General features: G+C 39.1%; 1 protein-coding gene across 1 annotated transcript; it reads right to left on the bottom strand.

The window, feature by feature from the left end:
• Positions 1-6,639: 6,639 nt before the first annotated feature.
• LOC140854797 (cyclin-D5-1-like) lies at positions 6,640-8,845 on the bottom strand. The gene is made up of 5 exons (XM_073250843.1): positions 8,340-8,845; positions 8,163-8,252; positions 7,787-8,078; positions 7,557-7,690; positions 6,640-7,462 (listed from the first exon to the last, which is right to left on the bottom strand). Exons 1-5 carry the CDS (start codon positions 8,625-8,627, stop codon positions 7,268-7,270), a joined length of 999 nt encoding a protein of 332 aa, XP_073106944.1. The 5' UTR covers positions 8,628-8,845; the 3' UTR covers positions 6,640-7,267.
• Between the last annotated feature and the right edge of the window lie 6,966 nt (positions 8,846-15,811).

The raw sequence follows: 15,811 nt of genomic DNA on the forward strand, positions 1-15,811 counted from the left end.
TACAGCACGTGCCCAGCCTAGATGAATCTTTTTCGAGGTCTATACTTTCCAAAGTTTAGGGATGGGGTAACGCTAATGCGGAATTGGGAGCGGGGTGGTTGAGAGCCGGGTGTACAAGGGAGGAGATGGGTGGAGAGAGAGAAGGGTGGGGGAGGGGGATGGGCCGGAGAAGAAGGAGAGGGTGGGCTATGAGTGGGGAGAGAGATAGAGAGAGAGAAAAGAGAGGGGTGATAGGGTGGGGAAGGTAGCCAGCTAGAGTTGCGAGGAGTGGGATATACGAGTAGAGGACAAGAGGTGGGCTAAACGCATGGGGGAGATGAGTGAGAGAGGGGTGGAGGATTTGGGGGAGAAATTTTTTGTGCACTACAGACGGTGCAGAGACGCACGCACCGTCTGCGGTGATTGGTTCACATGCGGAGTTGGAGTGCGATGCGTGAAATTTTTTTTTTTTTCGTTGGCCCCGTGCGGGAATCAATCATCGTGGACGGTGAGCATGGTTCTGCACCGCCAGTGGTGCACAAAAAGTTTTGCAGGATTAGGGCTTGAGGTGTTCACATGGCTTAGAGCCGAGCTTATCGTATTTGGGCTCACAAATTCGAGTTGAGCCTAGGCTTGAACTATCGGGTCAAGCACCCCCCCCCCCCTCCCTCAAACAATTCCAAGCCATCTTTGAGTGTCCTTTTACATAGAGAGCTTGATCTTGCATGACAATTTGATAGATGGCTGTGTGAATGCACTTTATACTGTTGCTATTTTTTGATGTTAATAAGCAATAGCTTTGCCAAACAATTATGTTTGCTCGTGTTCTGAGATCAAACACTCAAAACCATGACCCTAGGATTGCACAAGAAAACTTGTCTATGTTCATGAAAATAATATTTTTATAGATTCATAATTAACTGGATCTTAAATAATTTCTTACATGAGTTACTAGCGCTTAGTGACAAGGAAATAATTTGCATTCAATGCTTGTGGAATATTAACCAGTCAAAGCACCAAAAAAAAGGTAGGTGCACATTTATTGTGCAAACTAATATTTACACCCTCCATGGTTATGCTTGGGTACATGTAGCAGTACCCTTTTGGCTGAACTTGTAAACCGGTAGGCCACCCTTTCTCATAGGAAGCAGAGACAGCGTCTTGCTAAGCTGTGTTAATTAGAATGGAAAGGCCCGTAACAAAGTCTATTCCAGATTGGATAACTTTGGGGTGAGAGATTATGACAGAGTTACTCAAGCGAGAGAAATCCCTTCCAAGGAGAGCGAAACCTCTTATTGCTAGGACAGTTGAAGGAATCGCTAGCAAACCGAAATAGTTGGAATGAGTCGCTCTCCAAAGAAGGCAAAAATGAGGTGGGTTTTTTTTTTTTTTTTGAGTGTGCACTGGATTTATAAAGATTCATCCACAAATATATGGTGTTGGTTCTCAGTATCCCAGAATGCATTCCTGAAATGGTTCTAGGAGCTCCATGTGCGTGAGCCCCCTCCAACACAATGTATATCGAGATTCACTTTGGTTTGGTAAGGCGATTGGTTGTCCATATAAAGAAATGATCTCTAGCATATCTCAGGAAAAGTTATGACTTAAAATAGATGTTTTTTTTAAACATTTGAATCCTTAGCTTAATTAGAGGGCAGATCGTGGCTAAACGGCTCTATTGTGACTTGGATATTGATACACCGATTTGTCTGATATGGTGCTACCAACTATTCGAAGTCTGATACAAACTAGCTATGAAGCCTTTCATTTCAGCCAACTAGTGCCCAACACATGGCCACTCCAAAAGTGCACAACGATGTTCGAATCTTCTCTTATTCAACGACAATGGGAACATAATGATGAAACAATCTTTCTAACCATGAGATTCACATCTCATCACATCACATCATATTTTCCAAACATGCCAGCAGTTATCTCCAACAAACTCCCTTACATGTCTCAAGATGTCGATTGTGATGGACTCTAGACCTCACCTATATAAACCATTCTTCAGGAATTCTCCAATTAAGTCTCTAGAGTGAAGTCAAGTCCCAAGAAGCCCTTGTGAGCTCAAAAAGCAATTGTTAGAATAGATTTCGACGAGTCTCATAGTTTCAGGCTGAATATAGTCCCTGTGGGACCAGCCTCTCCCAAACTCATAGAATTCTCTTTTCCTCTCTCTCTCTCCAACCCCCATTAAAACCTCCAACGTAGACTCTAGTTTCTCTCTCTCTCTCTCTGCCTTCTTCGAATTAGAACATCATCTATTCTATTAAGAAAGACCGACTTAGGTATTAGAGAATCCCTTATCAGGATACTTCTAGCAAGTAAACTTTCTTTGCTTGTGGTATTTTAGAGCACTCTCAAAGATTCGATTAGAGACTTGGTTGTCATTATTTCGATCAAGATCTTCAGCTAACTTTCCGACTCCCTAGATCACCACCCCTCTTGCTCATCAACTTGAGCCAGATCCTCGACGATGATAGATATCATGAGTTCAAAAAATAGAAATAGTTCTATTATACATGAAAATAATGCTGCATATATTTGACTCTTATCCTACATCCACTGTGATATAGATATTACGTTCAAAGCATAGAAATGGTTCTTCTGTATATAACGATAACTTTGCATGTATTTGACTATCATCGTACAACGGTAGAAATCTCGTATATTGAAATAATCTATTCGTTTCATTGAAGTAAAATCCATGGGAAAGAAAAAAAAGAGAAGATAGGAATTTTTTTTCAACCTCGGCTTAGCTGAGAGAAAAATTGTACAGTCTAAATGCACGGATATGATGGATGGTTAATGCATGTGGATTGGGTCCCATAGAGTTCTTTTTTTTTTTTTTTTTTTTTTGTTATGGTTTTCTGGTAAAAAGCCTGTCTCTTCTTTCTTCATGCCGTTGTATGTTTTTTCGTATTTCTATTATTTATATATAAGTGAAAAAGAGAAAAACGTCCATTGTTGCTGGCTGACTTTTAGGCGAACTAGTTTAGAGCATGACTTCGATGATACATTTAAGTATCCACTGTGTTCTTATCATATGTCTACTGTTACATATATATATATATATTACCTGAAAATAAAGTTGTCTCCCAACCAGGTGCCCTGTACTCGTCCACCCATCCATCCTCTAGTTATCTGCATACGAACGCTCATGCATGATTGTCCCGTTTTAAAGAAGGCACTGGAAAATAGGAAGGGCTGGCATGTCAGCCTCTTCGATATCCAACACAAAAAGGAAACAGAAATTAAGTAATGCTTCACACGAGCACCCCACTGGTCCTCATCGTCATCATCATCTTCTTTCTTCCTGCTTCTTTTGGGATAAAAGATACCTGAGATGGGGCATGCAAGACCAAACCAATAATTACTGAAAGAGCATGGGCCAAAGAGTTGGGCAACGGAGTAGGCCGGGCCAACAAACTCTTAAGGGCTTATTTGGCTGTCTGAACCCAAAAATCTATAAAATTTGTGGGATTTGACCCGTACAACTAAAAAAATCAGTCTAGGCTGAACTTGTTTAGGCAAAAATTCAGTTGAGATCCTTTTTTTCCTATGAATTTCGGATTGGACTACTCTAAAAGCCCCAGGATTTTTATCAAAACAAGCCTAACCTAGGTTGATTTGTGCTTGTACTGGCTCAATTCCACGAATTCTATAGGATTTTAGACCCAAACAGATAAACAGGCCCTAAGAGCCTATTTGGATGGTTGGATTTAGAATTTCATGGGATTTTTTGGTTAAGCTAGTATAATTACTAAAAGCATTAAATTATAGGATGTGTTTATAAGTATCTTGGATTATATTCAGTAGGTCATTTTTTTTTCCTCTATGATTCAGGCCAGTTCACTCAAAAAATAGTCCAAGATATTTTTAAATGTAGGCCTAGCTCAGTCTATAATATAATGCTTATGATAGCTGAGCTATAAATCATATAGAATTTTGGACCCAACTATCAAAACAGGCTATAAGTTTTTGAGCCAGACTATAGGATCCAAATCCATCCAAATAGCTCATTCTTGGGCATAATTTTCAAACCCAATCATTGGACTAAATCTAGGATATATTTGGTTTGGAGGAGTTGAACTTTGGAATGGAAATAGGACTGAATGACCTTGTTCTAATTATTTAGTTGGGATAGTCCCATTCCTATTCTGGTTCCAAAAGAAAATAAGAATGCCCTAATCTAATAAAATATAATCATGATTCTCTCTTAATATTTAAATTCTATTCTGATTCTGATTCTGATTATAGTCACGAACTAAACATATTTAGGGATATAGCTATTATGATTCCTATTCTAATTTTGATTCCAGTCATCGACCAACACATCCTAAATTTTGATTGATGAACTGTCAACATGGTGGGCCATTTGTGCTCTATGGACAAAAGAGAGAGAGGTAAGGAATGGAGTTTGGGAGTAGGAGAGGATTCCATGAGATATAAGAGCAGGAAAACTAGCAAATATGATGAAAGATTGGATTGATGGCCAATCTTTAATTATTTAACAAGTGATATTAGAATTAGAATATAGACAAAAAATAGTCAATTATCTCATTATCTGCTTTCAAATGTGACGGAAATAAGAAGGGTATGAAGTCCGCAATAACATCCATGAGGTGCGAGTGATATTAGAATTAGAATCTAGAAGACTCAGGAAATGTTTGGGACCCGTAGTCTAGGAGGAAGAATGAATTCCCCAAGTACGTCTATGGTCCAATATAATAAATAAGTTGTTGAATAATTTGTCCAAACAAGGCAAAGTGCGGTCTGATTGCTAACCAACCAAAAACATTGTAGTTACTAATTTGTCCTTCCAATAGTGTGCAACAGATAGACCACCATCCAATCAAACAGTGCTCCAGATATGAAGGGTTTCAGACCCCTCAGTGGTTAATTTACCTCTGTCTCCAGCATTCATGAACTAGCAAGAGACAGACCATCATGGTCCAAAGCTTTTATCAAAAAAATGTTTGTTGACCTGGTCATACTGATCTCCTATCCTCTTTCCTTGAGCTTGATAAACCCAAGGTCTTTATTTACTGTTATATTGGGGAGAGATCCTTAGGCCTGGAAAGGTGGGCAGGCCACCAATTGAAGCAATCCTTTGTTTAAAACCACGCATCTCTTGAATAAACTTCCATTGCCACCCTTCTCTTTTTTCTAATCCCCAACCATCCAGCCAGAGAGGCACCACTCACTTCTAGGTGGCACTCCTTTGAACCAACAAAGTTACCAAACTTTGTCCACAAGCCTGTTTTTGACTGCATTGATGAAAGGGGAGATTAATCCATCTCAATGTGTGGCAGCTGTGGTTCATCAAGCCACAAGTCACAACCATGTGGCACCTGGTGAGAGATGAAGGGGTGGTTGGAGGGCATAGGATTCCACTCCATCTATTTTTGGGCTTCTGAGGGGTTTATACTGGTCCTTTCATTGAAGTCAGTAAAAAATGGCAGAGCCCACATGCTCCACAGGGCAGTACTTCCATAAGGAAAAGAGAGGTGCAGCAGAGGTGGAGGAGCTATGAAAGTCCTTGGTCATTTCTTTGCCAGTGCCTGTAAAATCTTCTGTAACCTGAGGTTAGTGGATGACATGTGGTAGTCCTCAGGCATTTCTTTGCCAGGGCCCTATTAAACTTTTAACTGCTCTTAGACTCTGTGAAATCTGAGATTGTTGAGTGATCAAGCCCAAAGACCATCTGTAGCGAAAAAGCTAAGCTAGTTGGCTTCCCCTCTCTCTCTCTCTCTCTCTCTGGCAAGAAAAGAAAGAAGCACAAGCGATTTTTCTGGAATGCCACCATCCTGGTAGCTAGAACACTTGCCCAAGCAGACTACCTCTTTTCATTTTTTTCAACCAAATGGTGACAAAAGTGACCACCATTTTGCCCGATATGTAAAAGGGAAAAGAGAGAATCTTAGTATCTTTTATTACAATTACAACAATATTTTCATCAATATATAGCCTAATAATGTGGCTGTGAAGGAAAGGATATTAAAGGAAAGTACATCAATATATCGCTTAACTCTCCCCAGTCCAAGTATAATTGATATTTCCTTTGATATACTTTCCTTCATAGCCACATTGTTAGGCTATATTTTGATGTACATATTGTTGTAATTTTAATACCAGATACCGAGATTCTCTCTCTTCCCAAATCTTTACATGGGTAAATATGCTTAACACGGTAATATGACAGATGATGCAAGGGAGAAGGGGTAAAGGCCTTAATTGCAGAGTTTTGATGAGTTCCGATGCAGTTGAACCAGTATATACACATCCAAAATCACTCTCTTTGGGATATGTCTGAGGTGGAGGTCCACATCAAGTCACCTTTAAGCTTGATATACAATTCACTTCACCAGTTCTAACACATATGCTTTAGAGCAGGACCGGATTGTTCGACTTTAAGCTCAGTATACAGTTTCCTGTCAGTGCCAGTGGATTGTTGATTCATTTTGAAGTAACTGAGATGGCAAAGCTAGAGTTTCTGAGTTCAACAGTTTTGCTTAGATATCACCCACGCTAACGAGGATAGCGCTCATCATACATGAACAACTCATGTGATTCAAACAGCAATGCTTGGTTTTGGTTTGATGACATAAAAATAAGCATATACAAATCCAATCACATCTCATTCCAAGAATCATACAATATCCAATAGCATTCAATCACCTTTACACACTTTTGCTTGGCAGCTTGAAGACAAATGCACTATATTGCAAAACCACTCTCATTTCTTTACAGTCTCTTCAAGGATTCAGACAAGCACCTGCGTCAAAAAGGACTACCAATCAAATCCTACCTTGAAGACTAATTTCACTAGCTCATTGGCATCATCATATTAGACATTGGAGGGGAAAAACTGGTACAGGACCAAATACAATGGGATGGATGTGGGGAATTATGGATGAATGCCAAGGGTAATGAATGGAAGGTAGTGATGGATGAATGACAAAGGAACCAATTAGGCCAGCTACCATACTATTCACAAACAGTCTTTAACTGCTTCCCAGGCTCATCTCCAAGCTTTTACATATCAATCAGCTTTCTTACTCTGGGCTAATGTTTTACCCTACTTTCCTTCCTTCCCCCCCCACTTTTTTTTTCACTCTAAACACAAGAACTCAATCCAAAAATTTCTCAAGCCAAACTCACCAATCAACTACAAAGCCCATCTGCTAAGCAAACTAACAAATAAGAATCCAATCAACAACCTCATTAAAAAGAAAAAAAATCAATCCATGCCCCATGCAATAAAACAGTGCTGGGGCAATATCTACTGGATATTTGGCACTTGTAGCCTCCTCCTCTTATCTCTCAAACCAGTGAAAGAGGCACTATCAGCAAGATCAATGGCATCGCTAATGCTCGAATGACTTGCTGATAAATCTGAAGAAGCTCCTCTCTTTGTTCTTTTCAGATTCTTGGATGACTCCACTGTCATTATGCTGTAGCAGGCATATACATGATCCTGAAGAGCATTAATGGTAAATAATTATTAAATTCTTTCCATCAACATGCATATTAAACTTAAAGTTTAAAAAAATTTCAATATATCGGCTCACCTTCTCTAAGGATCCACAAAGGGAGCTAGAAGTTATCTTAGACTCCAACATCTCTTTTGTGTATCTTTCGCTGGACGCAGCTAATAAGGCAGCTGCAGCTATAGTTGAGGGGCGATAATCAACTACATTAATTACTACATCCACAAGAAAACAAAAGGAAAATTGTCGGCGAACAACTAAAATAAATATAAGAAAGAAGTATATGAAACCATTGCATGCTAATAACCAACCTTCGGTGATTGCGAATATGCATATGACCGCATTATGTAAGAAATCCTTTTTTTCATGCTGATATTGAAACTTGTATGTAAAATAACTTAGATAATCAAATGGAGTCACCGAACTCATACGCCATTCCAAAGTACTCAAAACTAAGAGCTCCATCCTCTGGATTGCTTTGCTATTGAATTCATAACCATCTATTTGATAATCTGAGAATGCCGGCACCCTGTATTCCTCCATTTTTGCTGCCAATGATAGACAAGCTACCGATAACAACCTGATCGCCCATAACTTCCCCTTCTGTTTAATATGAAATGTATTAATATACTGAAAGTTTGGAAGTAAAAATGAAATCATAAATCAAAACATCATCATCTTATGTACATCAATGATTTGCCGCCGCACGAAGAAGCGATCAAAGTAGACCACTGCCAGATATGCAGTTTTGGAGCTGAAGTGAAAGTAGTCTCTCATCTGATTAAAATGCAACCCAAGAAAAAAAAAAAAAAATGAGAGAACAATGGATTGTCGGTATTGAATAAAATGAATCAAAAGGTTTACCTTGAAAATCCATTGGACTAAAGTCAGGCGGACACACTTGAACCAATCTTCTTCTACGACAGAGGAATAGGAATCAGAACAAGATAAACGATCATTGCTTCGACTCTCGAAGCTGCTCTCTCTAAACAACAACTTCTCCATATACTCTTCGGTTTCGGAAAGATCGGCATCTTTGAGTAGAATAATCATTTTATGCTGTTTCTCTTCACCATCATCTGCATCCAAATCAAATCCATTCTCTTGGCAGATGAGGTTGTCAATGGAAACAGAGCAATCTTCATCCCCCATCAACCTCTAATATATGGGATTCCTATCGGTTTTTGTTATATAGAAAGAAAAAGGGAGTGCAGTGTTTATAATCTTTTGAATCTATAGGGAAAACCCATATCCGGATCGAGGAGAAATCTTTGCATGCATCGGAGGCGGGCGCGGGTCAGCTGCCGCCCCCAAAAAGTAGTAAGGGATGGCGATAGCGGGAGAGTTTCTTTTGGCGTAGCGGCCTCAGCCGTGACCGGTGGATGGGCAGAGACAAAGGCTCCCCTAAGTAGAATAAATAGTGGCATTATTTATTTATTTATTTATTTATTTATTTTGATGTTTTGTTTCTCTTGTTGAAGGTTTGAAAACAGTCTTGTATTTTAATGTAGGTCCAGCCATGTCTCGGTTTTAGGTTTAGCCTACATGCCAACTAGAGGTTGGACTGATGTTTGGGTTTGAAATTTTTGGGTTACCGACTTGGATAAAAGCAGTGTTGAGAAATTACGTGTGCGTGCGTGAAAAATGAGCAAAGAGCTATTTTTCCGTATAGAAATACTTTTTATTATCAACTCAATTGATAGCATCATGTAGTAGGTTTAAGAAAATAAAGATTTATTACTGTTGCTACAAGGCTTCAGAGGGAGATGGGCGAGATCGGTGCTGGATCGAGCTGAAGTGCTACGAAAGATCAGATCGATGTAGACCACGAGTGAATCTGCAAAAGAAGTCTTAGGATTGGTGTGGTATCCTTCTGTTTAGGACCTTTCGATGATTAAGTTAGATGAGGCCTTGAGAACAGATAGTAGAAATAGAAAAGCTGGAAGGCAAGAAGAGAGATTTTGAGTGAGCAGAATGAGAACGCTTGTTCTCTTCAATGGAAGAGCTGAAAGAGATTCAGCAGAATTTCAGCTCTCTGAGTTATGACTTACTTCCTACAGGGTACCTTACCCCTATTTATATAGAGGGGATTTGCTTAGGCCATTAGGCTGTTAGGTAAATTTGTTAGACTGTTAGTTTATTATAACAAAATATCCAGCTGCATATGGAGATCGTGGGTTGTTTACCCACATGGCAATTAGTTGTAATATAGTCGGATAGTTGTCGTTAAGTTGGACGATAGCTGTAAGATAACCGTCTATATTTTAGGATCATGTCAATTTTGGATCGATGTCCTTTATGGTCGATTGGTAAATAACTGAGTTGATCATCATGCTTTATTAGGAATCACGTTTGGTCAGCTCAAATCGGTACATAGTTGAGCTGAGGGTTGAACCATATCGGCTTTTAGTCGATCTGACTTAGAAGTATAATTTGATCAATATAATTCTCAAACAACTCTGATGTTGTCACATGGCCCGATGATGAGGTCAGTTTATACGTACCCATATATGCCTCCCACTTTCCAGATTTGCAGTGAAATTCTTCACGTCGGGTGTGGAAACTTAGTTTAAAAGGTCTTCTTTGACTTCTGTTGTCAATATAAATGTGCTGTACGATGGACAATTGAGAATATTAATTTTTAATCATTCGAAGCGACATGTCGTTTCTCGAAAATAATCCGTTAGATTTGATAATTACGGACGCTTAGAGAATCGAAATCTCATTATTATCTGAACGGCTATACCCAGACATGCATGCACCATGTGTCATATTGTCATTGGTCACTTCAGCTGTCATACAGATTAGATCTGTAAGGCTTAATCAAGAAGAGGTGCATCGAATCGATTCTTCTCAGAACCGTTGGATCATCGACAAATGGCATTAATTTGGTGGTGTAGCCTCGAAAATGATTCGTCAAATTTGATAATTACAAATGCTTAGAGAATCGAAATCTTATTATTATCTGGACGGCTATACTCAAACATGCATGCACCATGTGTCATATTGTCATTGGTCACTTCAGCTGTCATACAGATTGGATCTGTATGGCTTAATCAAGAAGAGGTGTGTCGAACCGATTCTTCTCAGAACCGTTGGATCATCGACAAATGGCATTAATTTGGTGGTGTAGCCGATTAATCTAAATCATTGGTCACTTCTATAAATAGGCTTGTATTCCATTTGAAAGCCACTTTACTGTTTTCTCTGTGTAGAGGCTCCACCGAAATTTTTTCAGAGCTTTCTTAATACCATCGAAGTTGGAGAGGAGATTTCTCGGCATCATCGGAGCTGAGGAAGAGACCGTCGAAGCCAAAAAAGAATTCTCAAAAGCTTCCTCAGAACCTTCCTCTTTGTTTATTAGATAGACTTCTTCATTCTTGGTTTCTTTTTTATACGATTCCAGAGTTTTAGGTTTCTTTAGTTTTTGCTTTATCTTTCTGGACAATTCTTTCCTTTTTCTTGCTTGCTTTCTCCTTCCCATTTGCACCTTTTTTTTCCCCTTCCAAAAATATCTTTCAATAATAGTGAGATAAGTCGAGATGATCGTGTGCCTCGATCAACCCAACCGCTGCTTGAGTTTGAAGTAAAAACACCATCTCGGATAACAACTGAGGTCAGTATTTCAGGTTGAGAGGATTCAGAGTCTCCCATAAGGAGATTTTTGGATTATTTCGATCTTGATACTGAGCAATTTATCTTGATCGATCTTGATCTTTAGGAACTTAGGGGTAAATACTTGATTCCTGAAAAATTTCAACTGATAGCTCCAGGTTGGGATGATAGGGTTACCGAACATTCAGAAAACTATGTCACATTCTATGATGAGGCACTTCGGTCTGAACTTTGATTTTTCTTACATCCTTTCATTAAGTAATGTTTTAGATTTTTATAGACTTCATCCAACCCAAGTTACTTCTAATGCCATTAGTAGGCCTGCAAATGGATCGGGTCGGATCGGATCTTGAGTGATCCCGACCCGACCCGATTTCTTGATTGGATCTTGATATTGGATCCATACCCATCCTAATAAAAAATCGAATCGAGTTGGGTCCATGGCCGAATTTATTGACCCATTGGATCATTCGGGTCGGGTCGGGTCCATATATAACCCGATCCCAATCCATGAAATGCGAGTCCAGTTTGGGTCTAATTCGGATCGAATCGGATTACGGATTTAAAAATCTACAAAAAATAAAATTAGTAATCACGTCGACAGCAAAATAGCATGGCCATATCTATCTTTTCATATAGATATTCTTTTCTCTCCTTCCATCCCACGTCTTCTCACTTCACCCATTGATAGTAGATATTGTATACCATCCCTAAGGTAATAGTAATGTACAACAGTAAACAGGTAATTGAATATTTTAATTATGAACAACTATTGGTATGTTCCCAGTTTACTTTATATTTGTGGAAGGACTTTTAGAGAAGTTCCGAGGTTAGCTGTAAGAATGGCATTTCTTGTGCAGTGTATTAATGATCTTGTGGCAGTGTGACAGTATTAAAGATTTTAGTAAGAGATTTAAGAAAGAATTTGAGTGAGTCATTTTTTTGGCCCAAGCCCAAATTCTTATTTGGGTGAGCCATTCTAACTGAGTTTGGATCTTATATTTGGATCTGGTTCGGGTCGGATCGGATCAGATCATGTATCTTGAGATCCAAATGAAGGAACCAGATCTAGGGTTTCAGGGTTAGATCTTGAAACTTTTTCAAGATCATACAGTGGAAGACTAAAATAAATCAAAATTTATTTTTTAAAACTAGAAAATTATAGGACATGATTATTACATAGCATTAAATCAAAAATTAAAATATATAGAGCATGAACTATATGTTGATCATATCAATATGTTTCTATACTACATCTAATGTATGTATTAAACAATAGATCAGATATATTACCTTGCAAGTTAGACGTTCTAACCTCGTTGATCCAGGCTTGAGGATGATGTTATAAGCCGCACATGCGTCCGGCCTCTAGGAGTCATCCACACGAGCTCACGAATCTCGATCAGAAGTCCTGCTTCAGAAAATCAGCACAGTATGCTAGTACTGCGCTGATCCTTCTTTGATGGTTGATCAGGTGCCTCCTTCTTCTTGATTTAGACTCTTCCAAAGATGAAAAGTAGGAGGAGGAGTTTCAGATCTGAGATGCTCTCAGAAAACTCAAGATGGAGGAAGGAAAGAGATGAAAACAAACAACCTTAGAAGAAGACCCTCTTCTTCTTCTCATTTCTCTCTCTAGATATCCTATCTTGTGTCTATTATATCTCCACGACTCAAAGGTCTTTCTCTCTGATTTTTGGATAGCCCAAAGGTCTCTCAAATTCTATCTTCACCAAAAATTTCATGAAGAAACTTATTTTATACAGAGAGATATGATAGAGTCCTTGTCTAGGTCAAATACCTAGTCAAGACTTATCCAAACATGGCAAGATAAGGGGCGCCCAACTCTTGAGCACCTCCTCCTTATTTTCATGCATAGATCACTAGAAAAGGGTGCACAATGTGTATCCTAAAATTCACAAAAATTTCAAAAAAAATTTGGATAAATTTGGTGCAAAATTGAAAGAGTTTTGAATTTCTAAAACTCTATCTCATATAATTCGAAATCCAAACTTATTCCTCTTTGATTTGATCCAAACCACCTTCCATGTAAGAAAGAAGAGAGGAAACCTTTTGTGAACGTGGGAGAAACCTGGGAGAGGGCTTTTGTCGCACAAAACAAGAGGAGATTGGCGTTGAATGAGAGAGAGGGCGTGGGGAAGGCTTATGTGGTGCAAGGTGGAATCCTAGTCTTACTAGGATTCTATCTTATGACTTGTTTTAATTTGATTTCTCAAACCAAATCAAACCAAAATTAGATCAATCCAATTAAAATATGTCTTAACCCAATTAAGAACCTAACTTAATCAGATTAAATTAGATTTAAATCTGATTTAATTTTTTAATCAAATTAAAAATTAGATTGACCCAAGTCCTAGTTGAACTAGGACTAGTTTTTCCTTGCACTTGGCTTATCCAATAAACCAATTGGACTTGATCCAATCAAGTCCAAATCAAATCTAATTAAATCATATTTAATTAGACTTAATCTCAATCCATTGGCTTAATCAAATTAAGTCAATTAGCAATCGAATTGCTAATCGATCCTCCTGCAACACTTGCACTGGGTTAAATGTCAATCGTATTGATCATTTAACCCTAGAATGATTCTTAATCATTGATCAACCATCCGATCGGATCATGAACTCTAATGTGTGTGACCTCATAGGTCCGAACCTAAATCGATAGCACAGAAATAAATTTCTGTACCAATCAAAGTGACCATCTAGCAATGGTACCCGACGATCGGATAGGTCGAATATGTAGAACAACATCCTTAGAACCCATGCGGATATAGTTTTCATATAATTCATCCCCTTGACCAAAATGATCATAGGACACCCCAGAGTTCAACTGTCAACTCTGATCAGGTTGTCCACATTGTATTTCAAAATATCAAATCCATCTGATGGATTATTCTGGCCAAGGTTTTGCTAAATTGAAATACAGCGACTCATTCTTTTCCAACTCTTGGAGTGGTCAATCCCATCTCGATCACACTCTGACTTCGCAAGTACTTGACTATACCCAGAAGCCTTCCATTTCTGAATTAAAAATTCAGTTAGTCCAGTACCAAAGCATAGTGAGTTGCTTGCAAGTCACTGAGGCGATCTCAGGTCTAAGGGATACTTATACCTATATCCCGTCAGAGATATTTTCAACAGCAGAATGCTCTGGAGTTGGTCACGTTCAATGATGATGTACTAGTACATCTCACCTGTATGCCATACAGTGTCTCCATACTCTTTGGTTAAGAGGACAACCAACCCATATGGCCTACAGCGACCTATACTCGATAGAAGCTGTCGTCCTTATTAACAGCCTATCATTTGGTCGTGAACAGTTTTAAGGACTAATCGATAAATCCTCTCTTTATCGAATCTAAATAGTCCTAAGGACTTCATCATAACAACGGAGTTCATTAGAAGATGAAAGCTTATGATGAAAATGCCAAATATATTTTATTTATTAACAAATCAATTACAATACTTGGTTGCTCAACTGTCAATAGCTTGACGATTGGTTTTTTGAGATACATTTTCCAATAACTCTCACTTATCCTAAAGCCACTCGGCACAGTATCTAATACCCATCTTCGACTTGTGGTTGTCGAACTCCTTTATCGCCAAGGCTTTAGTGAAGGGGTCGGTCAGGTTCTCCTTTTCGTCGATCTTCTGAAGGTCGATGTCATCTCGATTCACGATCTCCCAGACCAGGTGGAAGCGGCACAAGATGTGCTTCGTCCGCTGATGTGCTTTGGGTTCCTTCGCCTGAGCTATGGCACCAGTGCTGTCGCAGTAGAGCAGGACTGGACCATCGAGGGAGGGTGCTACTCCGAGCTCAGTGATGAATTTTCTCAGTCACACAGCTTCCTTTACGACATCCGATGCTGTGATGTACTCCACTTTACAAACAGAGTCTGCCACAGTATGCTGCTTGAAACTCTTCCAGCAGATAGCTCTACCATTCAAAGTAAAGATATAACCCAACATGCTCCTGCTGTCATCATGGTCAGATTGAAAGCTAGAGTCTGTGAACCCCACAAGTTTCAAATCTGACTCACCATAAACCAACCATTGATCCTTAGTATTTCTCAAATACTTAAGGATGGCTTTAACCACTTTCAGTGATTTTCTCCAGGATCAGATTGGTATCTACTCACTACTCCTAGTGAGTATGCCACATCTGGTCTTGTACATATCATGGCGTACATGATAGATCCCATGGCTGAAGCATATGGGACTCTACTCATACGCTCTCTCTCTTCAGGAGTTGTCGGACAATCCTTCTTAGAGAGAGAAATTTCACAACTGGACTATTTGCCCATTTATAGATGCAGGGCTCTTCTCCATTCTTAATGAAGCCATACGTTTTGATCACCTTATCAAAATGCATGTTCTAACTCCGAGAAGCTTGCTTCAATCCGTAAATGGATCTCTGAAGCTTGCACACCTTGGACTCATCTGTGGATGTAAACCCCTCAGATTGTATCATATACACTTTTTCGATCAGCTCTCGATTCAGAAAAGCTGTCTTTACATCCATCTGCCAGATCTCATGATTCAGATGGGCAGCTATTGCAAGCATTATCTGAATGGATTTGAGCATTGCCACAGGGAAAAACATCTCGTCATAGTCAATACCATAACGTTGACGATATCTCTTGGCAACCAGATGGGCTTTATAGGTCTCTACCTTTCCGTCTGTGCCCCTCTTCCTTTTGA

This window comes from Elaeis guineensis, chromosome 1 (genome assembly GCF_000442705.2).
Source record: "Elaeis guineensis isolate ETL-2024a chromosome 1, EG11, whole genome shotgun sequence".
Lineage (NCBI taxonomy): Eukaryota > Viridiplantae > Streptophyta > Magnoliopsida > Arecales > Arecaceae > Elaeis > Elaeis guineensis.

Bases quoted from the DNA above. Each gene is read 5' to 3' on its own strand.
- LOC140854797 (XM_073250843.1), bottom strand. From the start codon at position 8,627: ATGGGGGATGAAGATTGCTCTGTTTCCATTGACAACCTCATCTGCCAA. The intron at 8,253-8,339 runs GTAAACCTTTTG...CATTTTAATCAG, and splicing joins TAGTCCAATGGATTTTCAAG to ATGAGAGACTACTTTCACTT. The intron at 7,691-7,786 runs GTTGGTTATTAG...TTGTGGATGTAG, and splicing joins CATATTCGCAATCACCGAAG to TAATTAATGTAGTTGATTAT.